At 57.1% G+C, this 14,818-nt stretch overlaps 1 protein-coding gene across 13 annotated transcripts in view; it reads left to right on the top strand.

Annotated features, from left to right (window-relative positions):
• Positions 1–14,818, top strand: part of DAB2IP (DAB2 interacting protein) — a 170,335-nt gene that overhangs the window by 36,656 nt on the left and 118,861 nt on the right. For 3 of the 13 annotated variants that reach the window (XR_003432514.1, XR_003432515.1, XM_027104973.1), the window contains exon 1: positions 6,106–7,585. The exons of 2 other annotated variants lie outside the window; for them this stretch is intronic. Coding sequence is in view for 9 of the 11 variants with exons in the window: in XM_027104973.1 (XP_026960774.1) it covers positions 7,465–7,585 (121 nt within the window). In the remaining 2 variants the exon portion in view is untranslated. Of the gene's footprint in view, positions 1–6,105; positions 7,586–14,818 lie in introns of those variants that run through there. 8 more of the 13 variants (XM_027104972.1, XM_027104975.1, XM_027104971.1 and 5 more) reach the window with 4 other exon arrangements.

The following is a 14,818-nucleotide window of genomic DNA, read 5'->3' as shown; positions in this document are numbered from 1 at the left end:
GGACATGCCTGGGACAGGACTAACAAGGCCCCTGCCCTCATTAAAGTTTGGGGGAAGACAATTAGTGAACAGCAGAATGCACAGATAAGATAGTTTCGGGAAGCGATAAGTAGAAGAAAATAAAACAAGGCAGTGGGATAGGGTGTGGGGATTGGGGCAGAGGTACGTGAGATAAGGTGGCCAGGGAGGCCTCAGAGGATGTGATATTTGAGCTGAGGCCTGAATGGAAGGAAGGAGCTGACATCTGAAGGTCTGGGGTAAGTGTGTGAGGTAGAAGAACAGAATATGCAAAGGCCCTGAGGTGGGGCCATGTGTGTCACCTTCAAGGATTAGAAGGGTGTCCAGTCTCATCTATAACCATCTTAGCCAGTGGTTCCTCAAGAAACCTGCTAGGAAACTCTGAATGCTCTCACTGTAGTTCATGGGCATCTAGCCTAGCCCCACCCCTGCAGGCCTGCCTCATGGAGCCAGCCTCTCCTTTCAGTTGCAGAGTGAGGATCAGAGAGGGCTGTGACTTATTCAAAGTCACGCAGCCACACAGCAGCACAGCTAGGCCTGGAGCCCTGATCCTCTGCCTCCTTGGCCAGGGTTCCCTCATTACCACTTTACTTCTCCCCTTTGGAGGGGCTGTCTGGGCCTCACCGCTACTTGGATCTATCTCCCCATCTCTTCTCCCTGATCTCACCCTTACATACCCCATATAGCCTGCGCCCCAGTCCCTCTTCTCATCCTCTGTTCCAGCCTCACAGTTTTATATGCTGCCCCCAGTATATGCCTTGCTGGTTTCCATCTTTGGGTCTTTGCTCATGCTGCCTGTTCCTCCTCTGCTCTCTACTCAGTCAACTCCTACTTAGCCTTCTAGCTCAGTACAAATGACTCTTCCTCCAGGCGGTCTTCCAGGATTTCTCCCTCTTCCAAATTCCCTCAGTGCTGACTCCAGATCAGATGGACTCAGCCACTTTTCCCAAACACTGCCACTATCTCTCCCAGTCAGTCTTACTGAGAGCCTGCTCTGGGCCAGTAACTGTGCTGACCAGCTCTGGCTGTTCTGCTCTCAAGGAGCCCACAGATTCGTGAGGAAATAAATAGGCTGGAGGGGGCAGATGTGAGCCAGTTTGTCCACAAGGCTTTGACTCACTATGCTATCTGACCTTCCACAACCTTACAAAGTGTAAGTATCATCATGCCCACTCCATAGTTGAGGAAACAAGAGGCACAGAGAGGTAAAGGTAGTAAGCTGAGGTCACGCAGCCAAGAAGTGCTGATTCCTCACTCCAAATCCCATACTCTTTCAGCTCCCTGCCAAGATGGAAGCTTCCTAGGAGCTGGCTACTGGGCTGGTTCATCTGTCCTCTTCAGTGGAATCTGTAGGGGTGGAGCGAGACCCCTCCCCCCAGAACCCAGGCCAGTGCCAACCACGAAGTGGTTCACAGATGACCAGGAAGGTCTGCCTGGGAAGGGAGGGGGCTCTCTGACCTCACCCTGGGACCATATGCCACCCCCTCCTGTCGCCCAGTGGGTGTGGAGCTGTCTGGCCCCATCAGCTGGAAGGGGAGGAAGGAGGCTGGAGACCTGGAGCCTCGGCCCCAGGCTGGGCTGGGAGAAAGAGGAGCTGTGGGCCCACCTGGAGATTGGCAGCGTTTCTGGGTCAGGGCAGGAGAGGAAGTACGCAGAGAGAGTCGCTCCAGGCCAGGCCATCTGGGCTGAAATGCCGGCTGCTAGGGTGGGGGTAAGAAGGGGGGTCTGGGGCTCAGCCTGGAGAGTGGATCCCTGCCTCTCCCAGCCACAGGATTGGAGCCCTGAGCTTTGGAGCAGTGGGAGTGGAAGGCAGGGCACCTGTGGCCAGAACGCATCAGGCATCTGGGAGGGGTGGTCCAGGTAACTGAGAGGGAAAGGGGGTCTTGGCATCTCTTTCAGTCCCGAGGTGGACTGACCCCCAACTCTCATGTGTGACCTCGGGGGAGTCCCTCCCTCCCGTGGCCTCACTGCCCCATCTGCGGGGAGTGTTGTTGCTCCACCCTGACTGCTGGGGTGGGAGGGGCCATCAGACCCTCCATGTTTCGAGAATTGATGCCAGACCCCGGCTTGCGATGAATTAGGCAGGCTCCTCTGGCCAAGTGGCTGTCCTATAGGGCCCCAGCTTCCATCACCTGCTCTGAAGTTTCCTTCTAAACCTGACCTTCCAGGATTTTAATGACGGGCTGTTGTCATGTGTGAGGGAGATATATCCTCTTCTCTGGGCTTCTGGAGGGCAGGAGGTGGTGGTTTGGGACTGGAGGAAGTTTCTAGATCCTGATGGGATCCATGGAGGTGAGTTGGGCAGAGATAACTCGTCTTTATTTAACATGTGAAACCTCAGGCCCAGAGATGGCAAGGGCTTTCTTTGAGTTACGCAGTGCCCAAAGAAACAATGACCCCACCCACTGGCCTTCCACCCTATTAGAGCCCTGCCTCTCCCGAGGGTTCACCCTTAGCCCAGTTTCGGGTGACTTGATTTCAAAAAAACACTCGCATTCCCCGAGGCTCTGTCTGTGTGTGTTCCAATGTCCGCGCCTGATTGCTTCCCTAGTTCTGCCTGTGTTAAGAGGGGCAGGGCCCGCTAAGCCCGGGATCATCGCCGCCCTGAGTGGGCCATTTTCTGTGAAGGATGTCATTAAATTTGTTGATGGCTTTAGGAAGTCCAGGGGCTGGTGGGGGTGGTGGACACCTAGTTGGGCCTCGAGCACTCGAGCTTGACCTCTCGGGCTTGTCTCCACCTTCCGCCATGTCGGAGATCCCCCGCTCCAGCCCGCCCCATCTGAATGAAGGTCCTATACGTGGTCCAACCTCATTCCCGGACGAACAGTGGACACAGGAAGCCGTCATTGCCTGCCAGACAGGCCACCTCCCATGGCAGAGGCCCATGACCTTAACCGTGAATGTCCCGCAGCACTCCCACCCACACCCTGCCCAGGGCTCCAGCGACTCAAAGCTTGAGACCAGCCTGGGAGGCGGATGTGTGCAGGGCTGCCTAGCTGGGGACTTCCCCTGGTCGCCACTGCCCAGCCTCGTCCCGACAGGAAACCTGACAGGTCTGAGCCCTCCAGACACCCATTGTGTGGAGCCTGGTGGGCTCCGGTGTTTCCCCTGTCAGGACTCCTTCCCTTCTCGCCTCCTCCTGTTCCTTGTCAAAGCTGGCTTTTAAGGGAAATTCCAGGCTGTTGCCCCTCCTCCATCTCTGCATTAAGTCCTGCTCAGTCTTAAGACCTTTGCTCTTTCCAGCCTGCCTGAGTTCAAATCCTGACTCCTAGTGCAAGCAGTGTGACCTTAGGGAAATTACTTACCCTCTCTGTGCCCCCAATAATTTCTGTAAAATGAAGGTGGTGACCATCTGCCTCATACGTTAAATGAGATAATGTGCATAGATAATGCAGACAGTAAATTCTGAACACAGTTTATTGCTATTAAATCCAAACTTCACCCTCTGACAGCCTTTTCGAGGCCAAACTTATAACCTTCCTATGTTAGAGGTCTTGGACTCTGTGGTCCCCTCCAGGCGTGAGCATCTCTCCTCCCTGAGTGGAGTCATGTGTTAGATAATGTTCATTATTGCTGTTGTTTTCCTCCTGCACAAAAATGGCCCTTCTGGAAAGGTCAGGCCCTTCTGCTTTGCGCGAAGCTGAAGAAATAGGTGATCTGACTTTACGCTGGAGGAAACACTGTCCTGGATGGGCAATTTACGGCTTTTCAAGGGTAATTCTGACTATATGCTTTTTTTGCTCCTTCCTCACTGACTGTAAACCTAACAGATGTGAGACTGCACTGGGCTGGTCCCCTCCCTGCATCTGACCCCTCCTGACCCAGCCCTGGCCTGGCCTCCGGTTTACCTGGACTTCCAGCCCAACAGGGTGTAATTCTCCTCCAGACCTCGATGCCAATGGTCCTCTGCCTGCAGGGAAATTCTTTGGGTCCATCCCTCTCTGGTCTTCTCCTGTGTCCTCATTGTTCAAATCTAACCGGTCGTGTGTGGCGGGGATGGGGGGTGTCTCTGTTGGGGGCTAAGGCTTCTTTAAAGAGGTGATGTTTGAGCTGGGTCCTGAGGGGTAAGGGGTTCACCAGGTGGGTGCAGAGGGAAAGCGTCATGGCAGCCATCTGGCCATCAGGGCAGAGGCTGGAGGCTTAGGGGGCTGAGAGCAGATAGATCAGGGTGCATGGAGTGGGCTGGCTGCTTTGTGACAGAGTTTGGTCCTTTTCGGTACTCTGGGCGTTCACCTTTGGGGGCTTCTGAGGGACACTGAAGGTGGTGGTGGGGTCGGGTGGGATCTGATTTAGCTAGTCCCCAGCCCCCGGCCTGGTACTTGCTAAACAGGCATATTTCCAGGCCCCATCCAGACCCACTGAATCAAGAGTCTTGGAGGAACCCCAGAAATAGGCACGTTTAATGAGCTGGGGCCATTTGAAGGCTGAGGGGCATGGAGGTAGGGGAGGTGGGAGCTGGGCCTATTCAGGAGACCCTCTGGAGGCAAAACTGAGGTGGGAGAACAAGACCACTGATGGGACTACCCTCCCTGCAGGGCCCGGGGTTCACAGGTCAGCAGGGCCTGGCCCCTGAAGGGGTCTGTTGCAGGAAGTGGTCGGGGTGGGGTGGGAGACATTTTCAGGTGCCCCTCCTCCAGCCTAGGCAGTCTCCAGAAGGGGGGCTGCTTCTGTTTGAAGGGAGGAGGCCACAGGGGCAGCGGGAGGAGGTGGGTGGCTTGCTCCACAGCGGGATTGATTCCATATGCTCTGCTGGGTGTGCAGGGAGCAGCCTTTGTCTGCCTGCCCATCCCAGGGGTCCTGGACCTCCTCTCCTACCTCCCACCCTGTCCCTTTCCTACTCAGTCCTCCAGCTGGTACCGTGGAGATGTTCAGCTTGGGTGATTGGCAATGCCCACCCCATCCGAAGGCCAGAAATGCAAAACCTTCTTCCTCTTCATTAGCTGACCCTCCCTCCACAAGGCAGATAGGTTAGGGAGTCTGTAACTTCTTGTAGGCGGGGAAACTGAGGCACAGAGAACGACTTGAGAATCCCAAGCATAAACAGAGTCTATGCCAGACCTCTGGAAGCCAACTGTGTTTACAGGTGAGATGCTGAGGTCCTGGCTGCTTTCCCTTCCCTCTACACACACTCACCTAAATCTGCTAGTTGGGGGCCTCAGGCTAACTAAGACCACTTGTCCCAGCCTTAATCAGCTCGATCACTTGATCAGTGTCTCGTCTCCTTCATGGAAGGCTAGGACCTGGCCAATCAGGGAGTTCCTGCTTTGGGGAGGAAACTGGGCCACGTGAAGTCCAGGCCCTGGGAACAGGATTCGTGTCCCCACCCTGAGCTGGACTTCCTGGGAGTCCTCCTCCCCCCAAAACTGGTGGGCCTGGCTTCGGAGGTTATTCTTTCTGGAAGTGCCAAGGTGCGGGTAGGTGGCTGCGGGAGCCCCAGCTGAATGGGGAGGCTCTGAACTGGGTTCCTGTGTTCTGGAGGAGGCTCGCTAAGAGGGCCCACAGGTTGCCTCTGGATGGAGGAATTGGGTACTACTTTTCCCAGGGGCCTCTGCACTTGTAAAAGGGCCTCCTGGTGATGTCTGCTACTGAAAATGAGCTAGAGCAATGCTTAACCCAAAGGAGGCTAATGGGGTCCTTGCAGGCCCTGTGGTTTTCCATCTTCCCCAGGGATTGGCCAGAGCTCTGGGGAGAGGGGCCAGGGGAGTTGATAGCTTCTGACAACCCAGACTGGGTTTGGAGGAGCAATACCCCTCCTGCCCCTCCCCCCTAGTCCTGGGAAGGCGCCTGGCTTCCAGCTGTGATCCAGGCTTCTGACCTGGGGGCCCTCCCCTCTGGCTGAGGGAGCAAGGGAGGGGGTCCCCTTTGTGAGGTGCAAAACCTGGTCTGGATTCTTGCCGACTGCCCCGCCCCCTCCAGGGCCGCACCTTTTCAGCTGTGCTGGAGGAGGACATCCAGACTCCCTCAGGACCCACACGTGACTCTCCCACCAACACATCCTTAAGACTGCTTGTCAGAGCCCTGGCTAAGACCCTTTGCCTCTGCCGCTGAGGCAAGTCAGACCTCCTGTCAGGGCCTCAGTTTCCCCTTCTGTACTTGAAGGGATGGAACTGAGGCAGGTGGTTGTCAGAATAATTTAAAAAATAAATGCGGCTGCAGAGGCTGGCGGGTAGAGAGAGATACCGCAGCCAATGGCCAGGGTGGTCAGGGAAGGCTGGAGGAGGTGGGCTCTAGAGCAATAGCCTTTGGCCAGGCAGAGAAAAGTCAGTAGGAGGCCAGTCCCTGCTGGGAGTAGAGAAAAGAGGAGTGAGAAGTAGGGGGGCGGGGGAGTGGAGGTGAGGCTGGGAGGTAGTTTGATTGAGGATACATCGCTGGAGTCTCAAATACCAGAGATTCTCTGGACTTGGAGCTTTTGGACTCTGGGAGCCATGGATGGTTCTTGAGCTGGGGAGGGTGGTGCATGACTCGGAGAAAGCTTTCAGCAGGATGCAATAGAGGGAGCTGGCACCCTCCCTTCTCTAGCCTCGGTTTCCTCTCCCTACAGTGGGGAGAGTACTGCCCTGCCCGCAGCCCTGCTAGAACTGCTGTAAATGCCCAGCGGGAGGGAGACCTCACAGCATCTGAGGTGTTTCATTTGGAGGAGGGTTTAGATCAAAAGGGCAGAAAGTTCTGATTTGGCGAAGACCTGAGGAATACATAGGTGTTCACTATGTTCTCTCTACTTTATCTGTGCTTGAAATATACACCCTAATTGTAAATATATAAAAGTAACATGCGTATCAAACGGGACGATTTTTAAAGCACAGGCGAGTATCCTGCGTGAAAGAGAAGTCTTTCTACCTGCCGGGGCGGGGGGCGTGCTGGACGGTGTGTTTGCGGATCCACACGCAGCCCAGTGAGCTTGGGGCGGAAACCGGCCCTGCGGCACCGGCCTCATTCGGACCCTAATCGAGGGTTCCCGGTTCGGAAGCACGGTGCCCTCCTGGTCGCCTTGCGCCCTGCCCAGTGCCAGGGAGCGCCCACACGCGGGTGTGCACTGTCTATACCTGCCGGCGGGGTGGGACGCCGCGTGCGCCCGGAGCTCGGGCTCTCAGGCGCGGGGGGGAGGGCGGTGGCCGTCCTGGGGACCTGCCTGGGGTCCCGGGCACTCCGGCCCGCCTGGCCTGGCCGACTCCAGGCCGGGATTTCTCCCGCACTGACTTTCCGGGCCCGTGCCAGTCCGGCCTCCCGGTCCCCGGCCCCCGCGGCGGGGCCGGCTGCTCCGGGGAGGGCGGGAGGAGGAGGAGGAGTTTGCGCGACTTTGTGGGGCAGCCTCGGCCTCGGCGGGCCTCGGCGGCGGCCGCAGCGGCACGCGGGAGAACGCGAGGACGCCCGCCGGGCCGGCCGGAGCGGGCGATGGGGCCCGTGTGAGCGCGCCCAGGCCCGGCCCGGTGCCCGGCGGGCGGCAGCATGTCCGCGGGCGGCGCCAGGAAGAGCACCGGGAGGCCCTCCTACTACTACCGGCTGCTGAGGCGGCCCCGGCTGCAGCGACAGAGAAGCCGCTCCCGCAGCCGGACCCGGCCCGCCAGGGGTAGGCGCCACCCCGACCCCTGACCCCTGACCCCAGGCCCTCCCTAGCGCCGGATCACCGCCTGATGCCCCGGGATGCCCGCGACCCTGGGTCCTCCTGCTGTCTCTTTACCCCGGACCCTCTCAGCCGCCCCTTCTGGTTGCCCGCAACTGTGTCTGCTTGTTTCCCACTCCCCCAGCTTCTCCTCAACCTCCACCCTGGTGGTGAAACTGAGGCTCCGGTGTCTCCTCTTGCCAAGGGCAGGCAAAGGGGAGATCGCAGTTCAGCTTCTTTCTTCCCCCTCTCACTTTTGACCACCGTGCCTCAGTTTACCCAGCAGCAGGGGCATCACCATCCTGAGCGACCTGGCTTTCCTCCCCTTGCCTGCACTGCCCTGGCCTCTCGGCTTACCTCCCCCCAACTCCCTCTTCGCTCCTCTGGGACTTAAGTGGACTCCCCCGCCTCTTGGGTGGAGGGGCACGTGGGTGGACCTCAGGGGGTCCTATCCCGGGGTCCTTGGCTCCACCGGAGTGGTGGCGGGTAACATCTGTCCAGGACGTCTCTGAGTGGGTGGGCGCCACCTCCTTTGAAATGAGTTTCTCTCTTTTCAAGGCCAGGAGGCAGGACCCGGAGGGGGAGGTGCGAGCAGCATTTTCTTTTTCCAGTAACAGGATCCACAGCTGGAAAGGCGTGTGATCCAGGGGGCTGGGTGGGGGCCGGGACTTCCTTCCATGGCTGGGTAGGAGGTGGGGGGAGGCCCCCTGGAAGGAGGAAGGCTTCGAAGGGGCCCTGGGGAGGCTGGAGTCCCTGGCAAAGGCTCAGGCCCACTGACGCGCCCGTGGGTGGGAGGGAGGAGGGGGCTTGGGAGTACCTAGTGGGCACCTGGGCTGAGTTTACACCATCAGGTTATCTTCGGAATCTGGAAGGCTGGCCCGGGACCCAGCCTGACCCAGAGGGGTTTGAGCAAATCTGTGCTTAGAATCTGGTCAAATACCCCTCCGGGCACTGGTTGTGTGGCCTGGGCCCTGTAGTTGCCCCTAAACCTCAGTTTTCTCGTCAGTATGAGGATAAGTGAGGCAGGCAGGCAGTATACGTTCATTTGCTTCTCCCAGAATGGGGAAGACTTTTCCCACAGTCAGGGCTGAACAACAATGTACAGGGCTTCCTCAGGAAGTGGTGAGTTCCTGGAGTAGTGAGTTCCCTGTTCGTGGGAGGGTTCAAGCTGAGGTTGGGAATGCACACATGTGTGTGCTGGGAGTTCAGTCTTTAAGGGTCTCCCAAGGCCTATGATCTCCTCCCCCTTGCCTTCCTTGAAAAGGCCTCTGGCTACTGCCTCCCTCCAGGCTTGGCCTGGGCGATCAGAGATCTGGGCTCAAGCACTGTGACTTTGGGCAAGTCTTTTCCCTTTTCAGAGTCTCAGTTTCTTGAGCTGTAAAAGGGGGCTAGTAGTATTGATACATGGAAGATTCCGTGAGGAAATGGGTTCAGGTTGTGAGAAATGGGAGCTGTACAGATGGCCAGTTAAGCTCAGGTCACCATGAGTCCTCCGGTACTCACCCCACCCCTTCTCGATGCCCTGTGTGACCTTCCCTTCACTCTTCACCTCAGCCCAGCTCCATCCCTGCGGGCACAGAGAGGACCCGAAGTCCCCCTCCTGCTCAGCTCACTGGGCCAGAGACAATCAATACATGTCTGGCCATCGCCTGAGCCCCAGCTCCCAGGCTCGCCTGTGCAGGAGTCACTGCTTTGTGTCCCAGCCTCAAAGGAGCACCCAGCCTGCAGGGAGGGGGGAGGAGACTGTCCCTGAACAGAAGTTACATCTGGGGAAATCAGGGAGAGCTTCACAGAGTAGGTGACATTTGGACTGGGCTCACCAGATGGGTAGAGTTTCCTTTGGCAGAGGGAGTGGTTGAATCAGATCTGAGTTCAAGCCCCCGCTCTGCACAAAGGCATCCTTTGGCCAGTTACCTCTCCAAGCCTCAGTGGGCTTGTCTGGTAAATGGGGGTGGTGATGGCAGGGTTGTTTAAAGACTGAGAGCAAAGGCATGGAAAGGTGCAAGCCCGCGCTGCCAGGGCCACAGTTGAGTGTGAGCTATGGATGTCCTTACTCTGGACAGAGCAGCAGCTGTGCAAAGACAGGGAGTTGGAAAACCTCTTGGGTGTGTGGGCAGAGTTCATCCCGGGGTGGCAGAGGGCCTGGGTTGGTGGAAGGGAATAGCGGGGAGCAGTAGTTTGGGCCTGATAAAGGCCCTTGAGTGATGGGGAGTCATGGGTGGGGGCTGGGAGCTGCCTGGCAGGGTGAGAGGTGGAGGTACCCGGGTTGGGGGCAGCTAGAGCATCACTGACCTTCCTCCACTAAACTCCCAGATCCCTGACTCTGCCTCCAGGGCTGCCCCTCCTCCTGAGGGCAGCACACCCCCGCCCCCCAGGTGGTAACTCATGCTGGGGGAGCCTTCTGACCTCACGCCTCAGTCTCCCCATCTGCAGTGGGGCTTGGTCCCATGAGAATGACATCATCAGATCCCCAAGGAGGTGGTGGTACCCAGCATCCCAGCCCTGATTGGGCCCTTGCTCCACACCCATTCTGGCCTCTGCCACAAGCAGGGAAGGACAATGACTGAGAACGCAGGCGTGTGTTTGTTCAGAAACAGGAAAGCGCAGGGAAGAAGTGGCTGGTGGTGGGGACGCGCAGCTGGCCCAGCCAGGGAGAGGGTTGTGACCAGACTGCCGCCTCTCTGAGGAAGCTCCCTGCCCACCGCCCCCACTGTCCCTCTGGAGTGGTGGGAGGGGGCTCGCTGCGGACTCGAGACTAAGCCTGTCCCTGGTGGGGCCGCCAGTGAGGGACAGTGTCTGCAGTCCCCCAGGTGTGGCCAAAGCAGGGCAGTAAGCAAGCCTCTTCCCTCCTCTGCGCCCTGAGTTCTCCATCTGAAGAACGGGCCGAGCGAATCTGTTGTTGGTAGAGGGGGGCACGAAGTTTGACGCTGGCCAGAGGCAGGGTGGGAACAGTGACGTTTGCATGGCAAGCGTCATCTGGCCATTTTGGGTCGCGCCTTGTGCCCCTGGGTCCGCTTGAAGGCTGGGCGTGGCCCATGAATTCGAGGGGGTCCTCACCAGCCAGGGTACGTCCCCACCTGCCCCCACCAAGGTCAAGAAAAGCTTTGTCTGTCTGACCTACCTGTACCCCCAGGGCTGCTGGGGAAATACAAGTTTTCTTCTTGCCCTGGATGAAGTCCACCCATTCATTCAACTAGCAAACACGTCTTGAGCACCTACTGTGTGCTGGGCATAGGGGCACGTGGGGATGAATTGCATAGGCTCCCAGCTCTTGGCAAGCCCCCAGTTGGTTGGGGAGGCTGGCTTGCTGAGCTGCCCTGGGGCACAGAGCCCTTTTGGGGGTACCGGGCAGTGGTTAGTGGGAAACGGACTCTAGTCCCAGCTCGATCATGAGCTGGTTATGCGATTCTGGCACATCCCAGGGCCTCAGTTTCCCCATCTGTCAATTGGGGCTAATCCTGTCCTGCTGCCTCACATGTTGGGAGACCTCTTGGAATGCCCATCCCTGTACTCAGGGGAGGTTTTGATTCTTTTCTTCGTGTTTTCATCTGAGTTTTTCCTGGGGTCCAGGCACATGCCAGGCCCTGCCTGGGCGCTGCAGACTTGGCCTGTGTTTTCTCCTTAGATGGTCAGTTCCTTCTCCACGCCCACACATACCCCATTGCGTGGCCCTGTGTCGTGGCTGCTGTGTGGTCCCACTCCCCTCCACCTGGGTGTCTTTCCTTCCGAGGTATGCTGGAGTCTGTGAGGGGCCTCAGGAGGGGGCTCCCAGGAGCGTTCCAGCATCCCCTGAGGAATGTCCTGGGCAGGAGGTGCCCAGGAGGACTAGGGCTGACCTCCTGAGGTGGGGGTCACCTCCCAGGACTTCGAAGTTGGCAACTGAGTGATCTAACCCCTGACGTCCAGCGGTGGGGGGGGGGGGCACTGAGGCACAGAGGGGCCACCTTCACAGAGCGGGGTATGGAACCCAGGGCTTCTGGCCCCCAGGAAGAGAACAACATGGTTGGGGAGGGTGCTGATTTGCCATGGCTGCTTCCTGACTGGGAGCGATGGCTAGGGAGGGGCCTGGGTGCCACCATAGGGAAGGGCGGGCTCTGGGACCTCTCCATGGGGACCCTGGCTTCAGGGAGACCCACTGAGAGGCCCCTGGGCAACATCTTGGGGCCCCAGGGGCTGGACAAGCCTGAGAACGGCCCTGAGGGTGGGGGCTGGTCGTACCTTGTGGTCCCCCCAGTCTTTAAATGTCCTTCCAAGAGCCCAAGGCTGAGACCTCTGAAATTGTACATATACTTTTTTCTGCCTTGTTTCCTCCTCTGTTCCTGCTGAGACACCATCTCTCCTTTGGGCCTTTACATAACTTCACATAACTCAGGTAGTGGACCTTCACTCCTTCCCACGACGTGTAATAAAGTTCAAATGACTTCTGTTTGCCGCATGCCTGCTCGGTGTTGGCAGTGAGCTGAACTCTGTATTTGCCTGATGTAATGCTCACAGCAATGCTGGAGAGGGATACTGGCATAATTCTCATTTTAGAGGTGAGGAAACTGTGTCCCAGAGAGTGGGAGCCTTGTCCAACGTCACGCAGCTAAGGAACGGAGGAGCCCAGCTCTGCCCTGCTCCACATCCTGGGCTTGTGAACGTACCACCTCGCTATCCCGTGGGCAGGCGGGTCCTTCTGAGGTTAGGCCTTGCCTTTGATAAGGCCACCTCCTCCTTCTATCTGATTTGCACAGTCAGCAGCTCTATGAGCGCTCACAGCCATCCGCTTCCACAATCCTGACCGTAATTCAGGAGGGAGGCAGGGGAAGGACCCCACTGGCATCTGACGTGGGGAGGGTCCATCCTGCTCGTTGAGCCCTCTGTCTGCCTGGGATGACTCAGAACATCCCTCAGGCCCGGGCTCTCCCCCGGCCCCCACCCTTGTATCCTGCTCCCATTCATGCCTACCAGCCATGTCCTCCTTTCCCTGGGCAGGTCACAGGTCTTACAGACTCAGCCCTGTTTTTCCACCAAGTTCCTTTGTGCTGAGGGTTCAGCATCCCGTGTTGTGAGGTCCCTGGAGACCAGCAGACAGCTTGAGGCCCACTTCCCAGAGCTGTGTAGGTCCTTGAGGGAGGCCGGAGGCCCAAGTTCATCTGCTGGAATGTCAGCTTCTTGGTCTTTGTGTTTCTGGCGCATCCTCGTCACATTTAATAACAAGGAAGCTAACCGCTTCCTTTTACCCAGCTGACTGTGTGCCAGGCCCTGTGTCAAGAGCTTCACCTGACTATCTCGTATCTCCTTTTACCTTTCCAACCCTCCTAGGAGGTAGGGGTCATTGCCATCACTTCCCTTTGCCAGGTGAGGAAACTGAGCTCAGGGTGTGGAGGAAGAGGCAAGGTTCAACCCGAGGCCACCGTACTCGCAAGCTCACGCGTAGAAGCGCGCTTCCAAGGGTCAGGTCTGGAGCTCTGATTCCTGGGCGCTCTTTCTCTGCCCCGTTGCGTTCTGTGCTTCCTGAAACCTGGTGGCACAGGGACAGGCCCGGAGCCTGCTTTGCTCAACTGCTGATGGGGGGAGGTTGGAGGGATTGACCTGTGTGGCCCTGGGAGCTAACTGTTCCCCTTGACAATTGGAGAAACTGAAGCCCAGAGAACCAAGGCCACTTTCCCGAGGTATGTACAGACGTTAAGGAGAGATCCAGGTCTGGAATCCACAGCCCTTTGCATCCTATTTTGGTGTTGATTTCGTTTGTTGCTTTTCCTAACGTTAGCCCCGATCGGGACACTGAGGCAGCTGGGCTCCTTGCAGGGTCTTCTTGGCGGGAGGGAATAGGGGTTGAATTCCTGTGTAACTTGATACAAATGTGCTCACATCCCCGACCGCTTACGTGTTTTGCTTCGAAATGACACGCAGCCTCTTGACTATTTTTAAAAGAAAAGCAATGGCTGTGATATTTCCCCTGCACCTTCCTCTCGAGGCCACTTGGTTAAATGTCAGGAAAGGGAGAGTATTTCCTGGTCAGGAACGTTAGGAGCTTGCTGGGAGCTGAAGTTTTGTTTTCTGTTAAGTAGGTGTTTGGGGAATCGGTTCCCAGCCCTCCTCCGCCCCCCACCCGCCGTTCCCTGGGAAGGTTGTGTTTGACAGTTGCTGGGAGGAGGGATTTGAGAGGGAACAGCCGAGATGCCCGCGCGTGGAGTGGCAGGGTAGTTATTTTTAGCCATCCCGATCCTGTAGAGACATTTCAGCATTTGTTCAATATTTAATTATCCATCTGAAATTGGCCCATGTGGCCTTGAGTTTGGAAGTGGCTGTCTGTGCTGTGATTTCCTCTGATTGCATAAATAAGGAAGGGAGGGGAAGCGCAATAGCCCTCCAAATAATACTAATAAAAAAATAAAAAGAGTAACTCAGTACTCAGAAAAGACAGGCTTGGTTTCACAGTCTAGACAGACCACCTGTACGTTAGTAGGAAAGATGAGCCCGTGAGGGTGCCTAGCACGCCCTTGGAAATGCAGCCCTGCTTGGTCTGTGACTCTCAGACTCCACAGCTGCCTGGGTTTTATCGGGGATGGGTTTCCCCCCCTCCACCAGGTTCCTGTGTTGACCTTGACAGCTGCCAGGTACCCGAGAGGAGGTTTGGGGATTTTGCTTTTGGAAGTCTTGCTGGCTTTTATTTCCCTCCTCACTTCTCCCTGACAGACAGGATAGCACTGTCGGCATCTGGGCTGTGTTACTTCTTTTTTCTTGGCCCTTAGGGGTGATGTGTTGACACGGCTGTGAAATGGAAAAGGCAGAGCACAGGGAGGACGATGTGGCTGCTGTGAGGCTCAGCCCGCTCTCCTAAAGCCTCTGGTGGATGAGGGAGCAGAGGGGAGGGGAAGAGAGTGGGGCTAGAGGGAGCCAGGCAGCCAGGGATGGGGCTCCTTTTGGTGTCCTGCTTGGCTTGGGGACTGTAGAACTCGGGTTTAAAGGTTGGAAACCAATAAATTGGCAATCTGGGATAGTCTTCTGGAAAAGCGGTTTTCTATCCATTTATCCCTCTATCCTGGGGACTGAGTTTGGGTCAGGTGTGTGGCCAGGGCGGGAGTCCTTCTGACTGCACCATAAATGCTGGTGACCTCAGGCAAGTCACTAAACATCTCTGGGCTCAGAAGCACTTTGAACAAGTGGATGTGAAACAACATAGGGTATCATTATAGGCGGGGTGAGTTGTCATTA

This window comes from Aethalodelphis obliquidens, unplaced genomic scaffold (genome assembly GCF_003676395.1).
Source record: "Aethalodelphis obliquidens isolate GAN/ISIS:26980383/991018 unplaced genomic scaffold, ASM367639v1 scaffold7, whole genome shotgun sequence".
NCBI lineage: Eukaryota > Metazoa > Chordata > Mammalia > Artiodactyla > Delphinidae > Aethalodelphis > Aethalodelphis obliquidens.
This window is presented reverse-complemented; position numbering and strand designations above follow the sequence as displayed.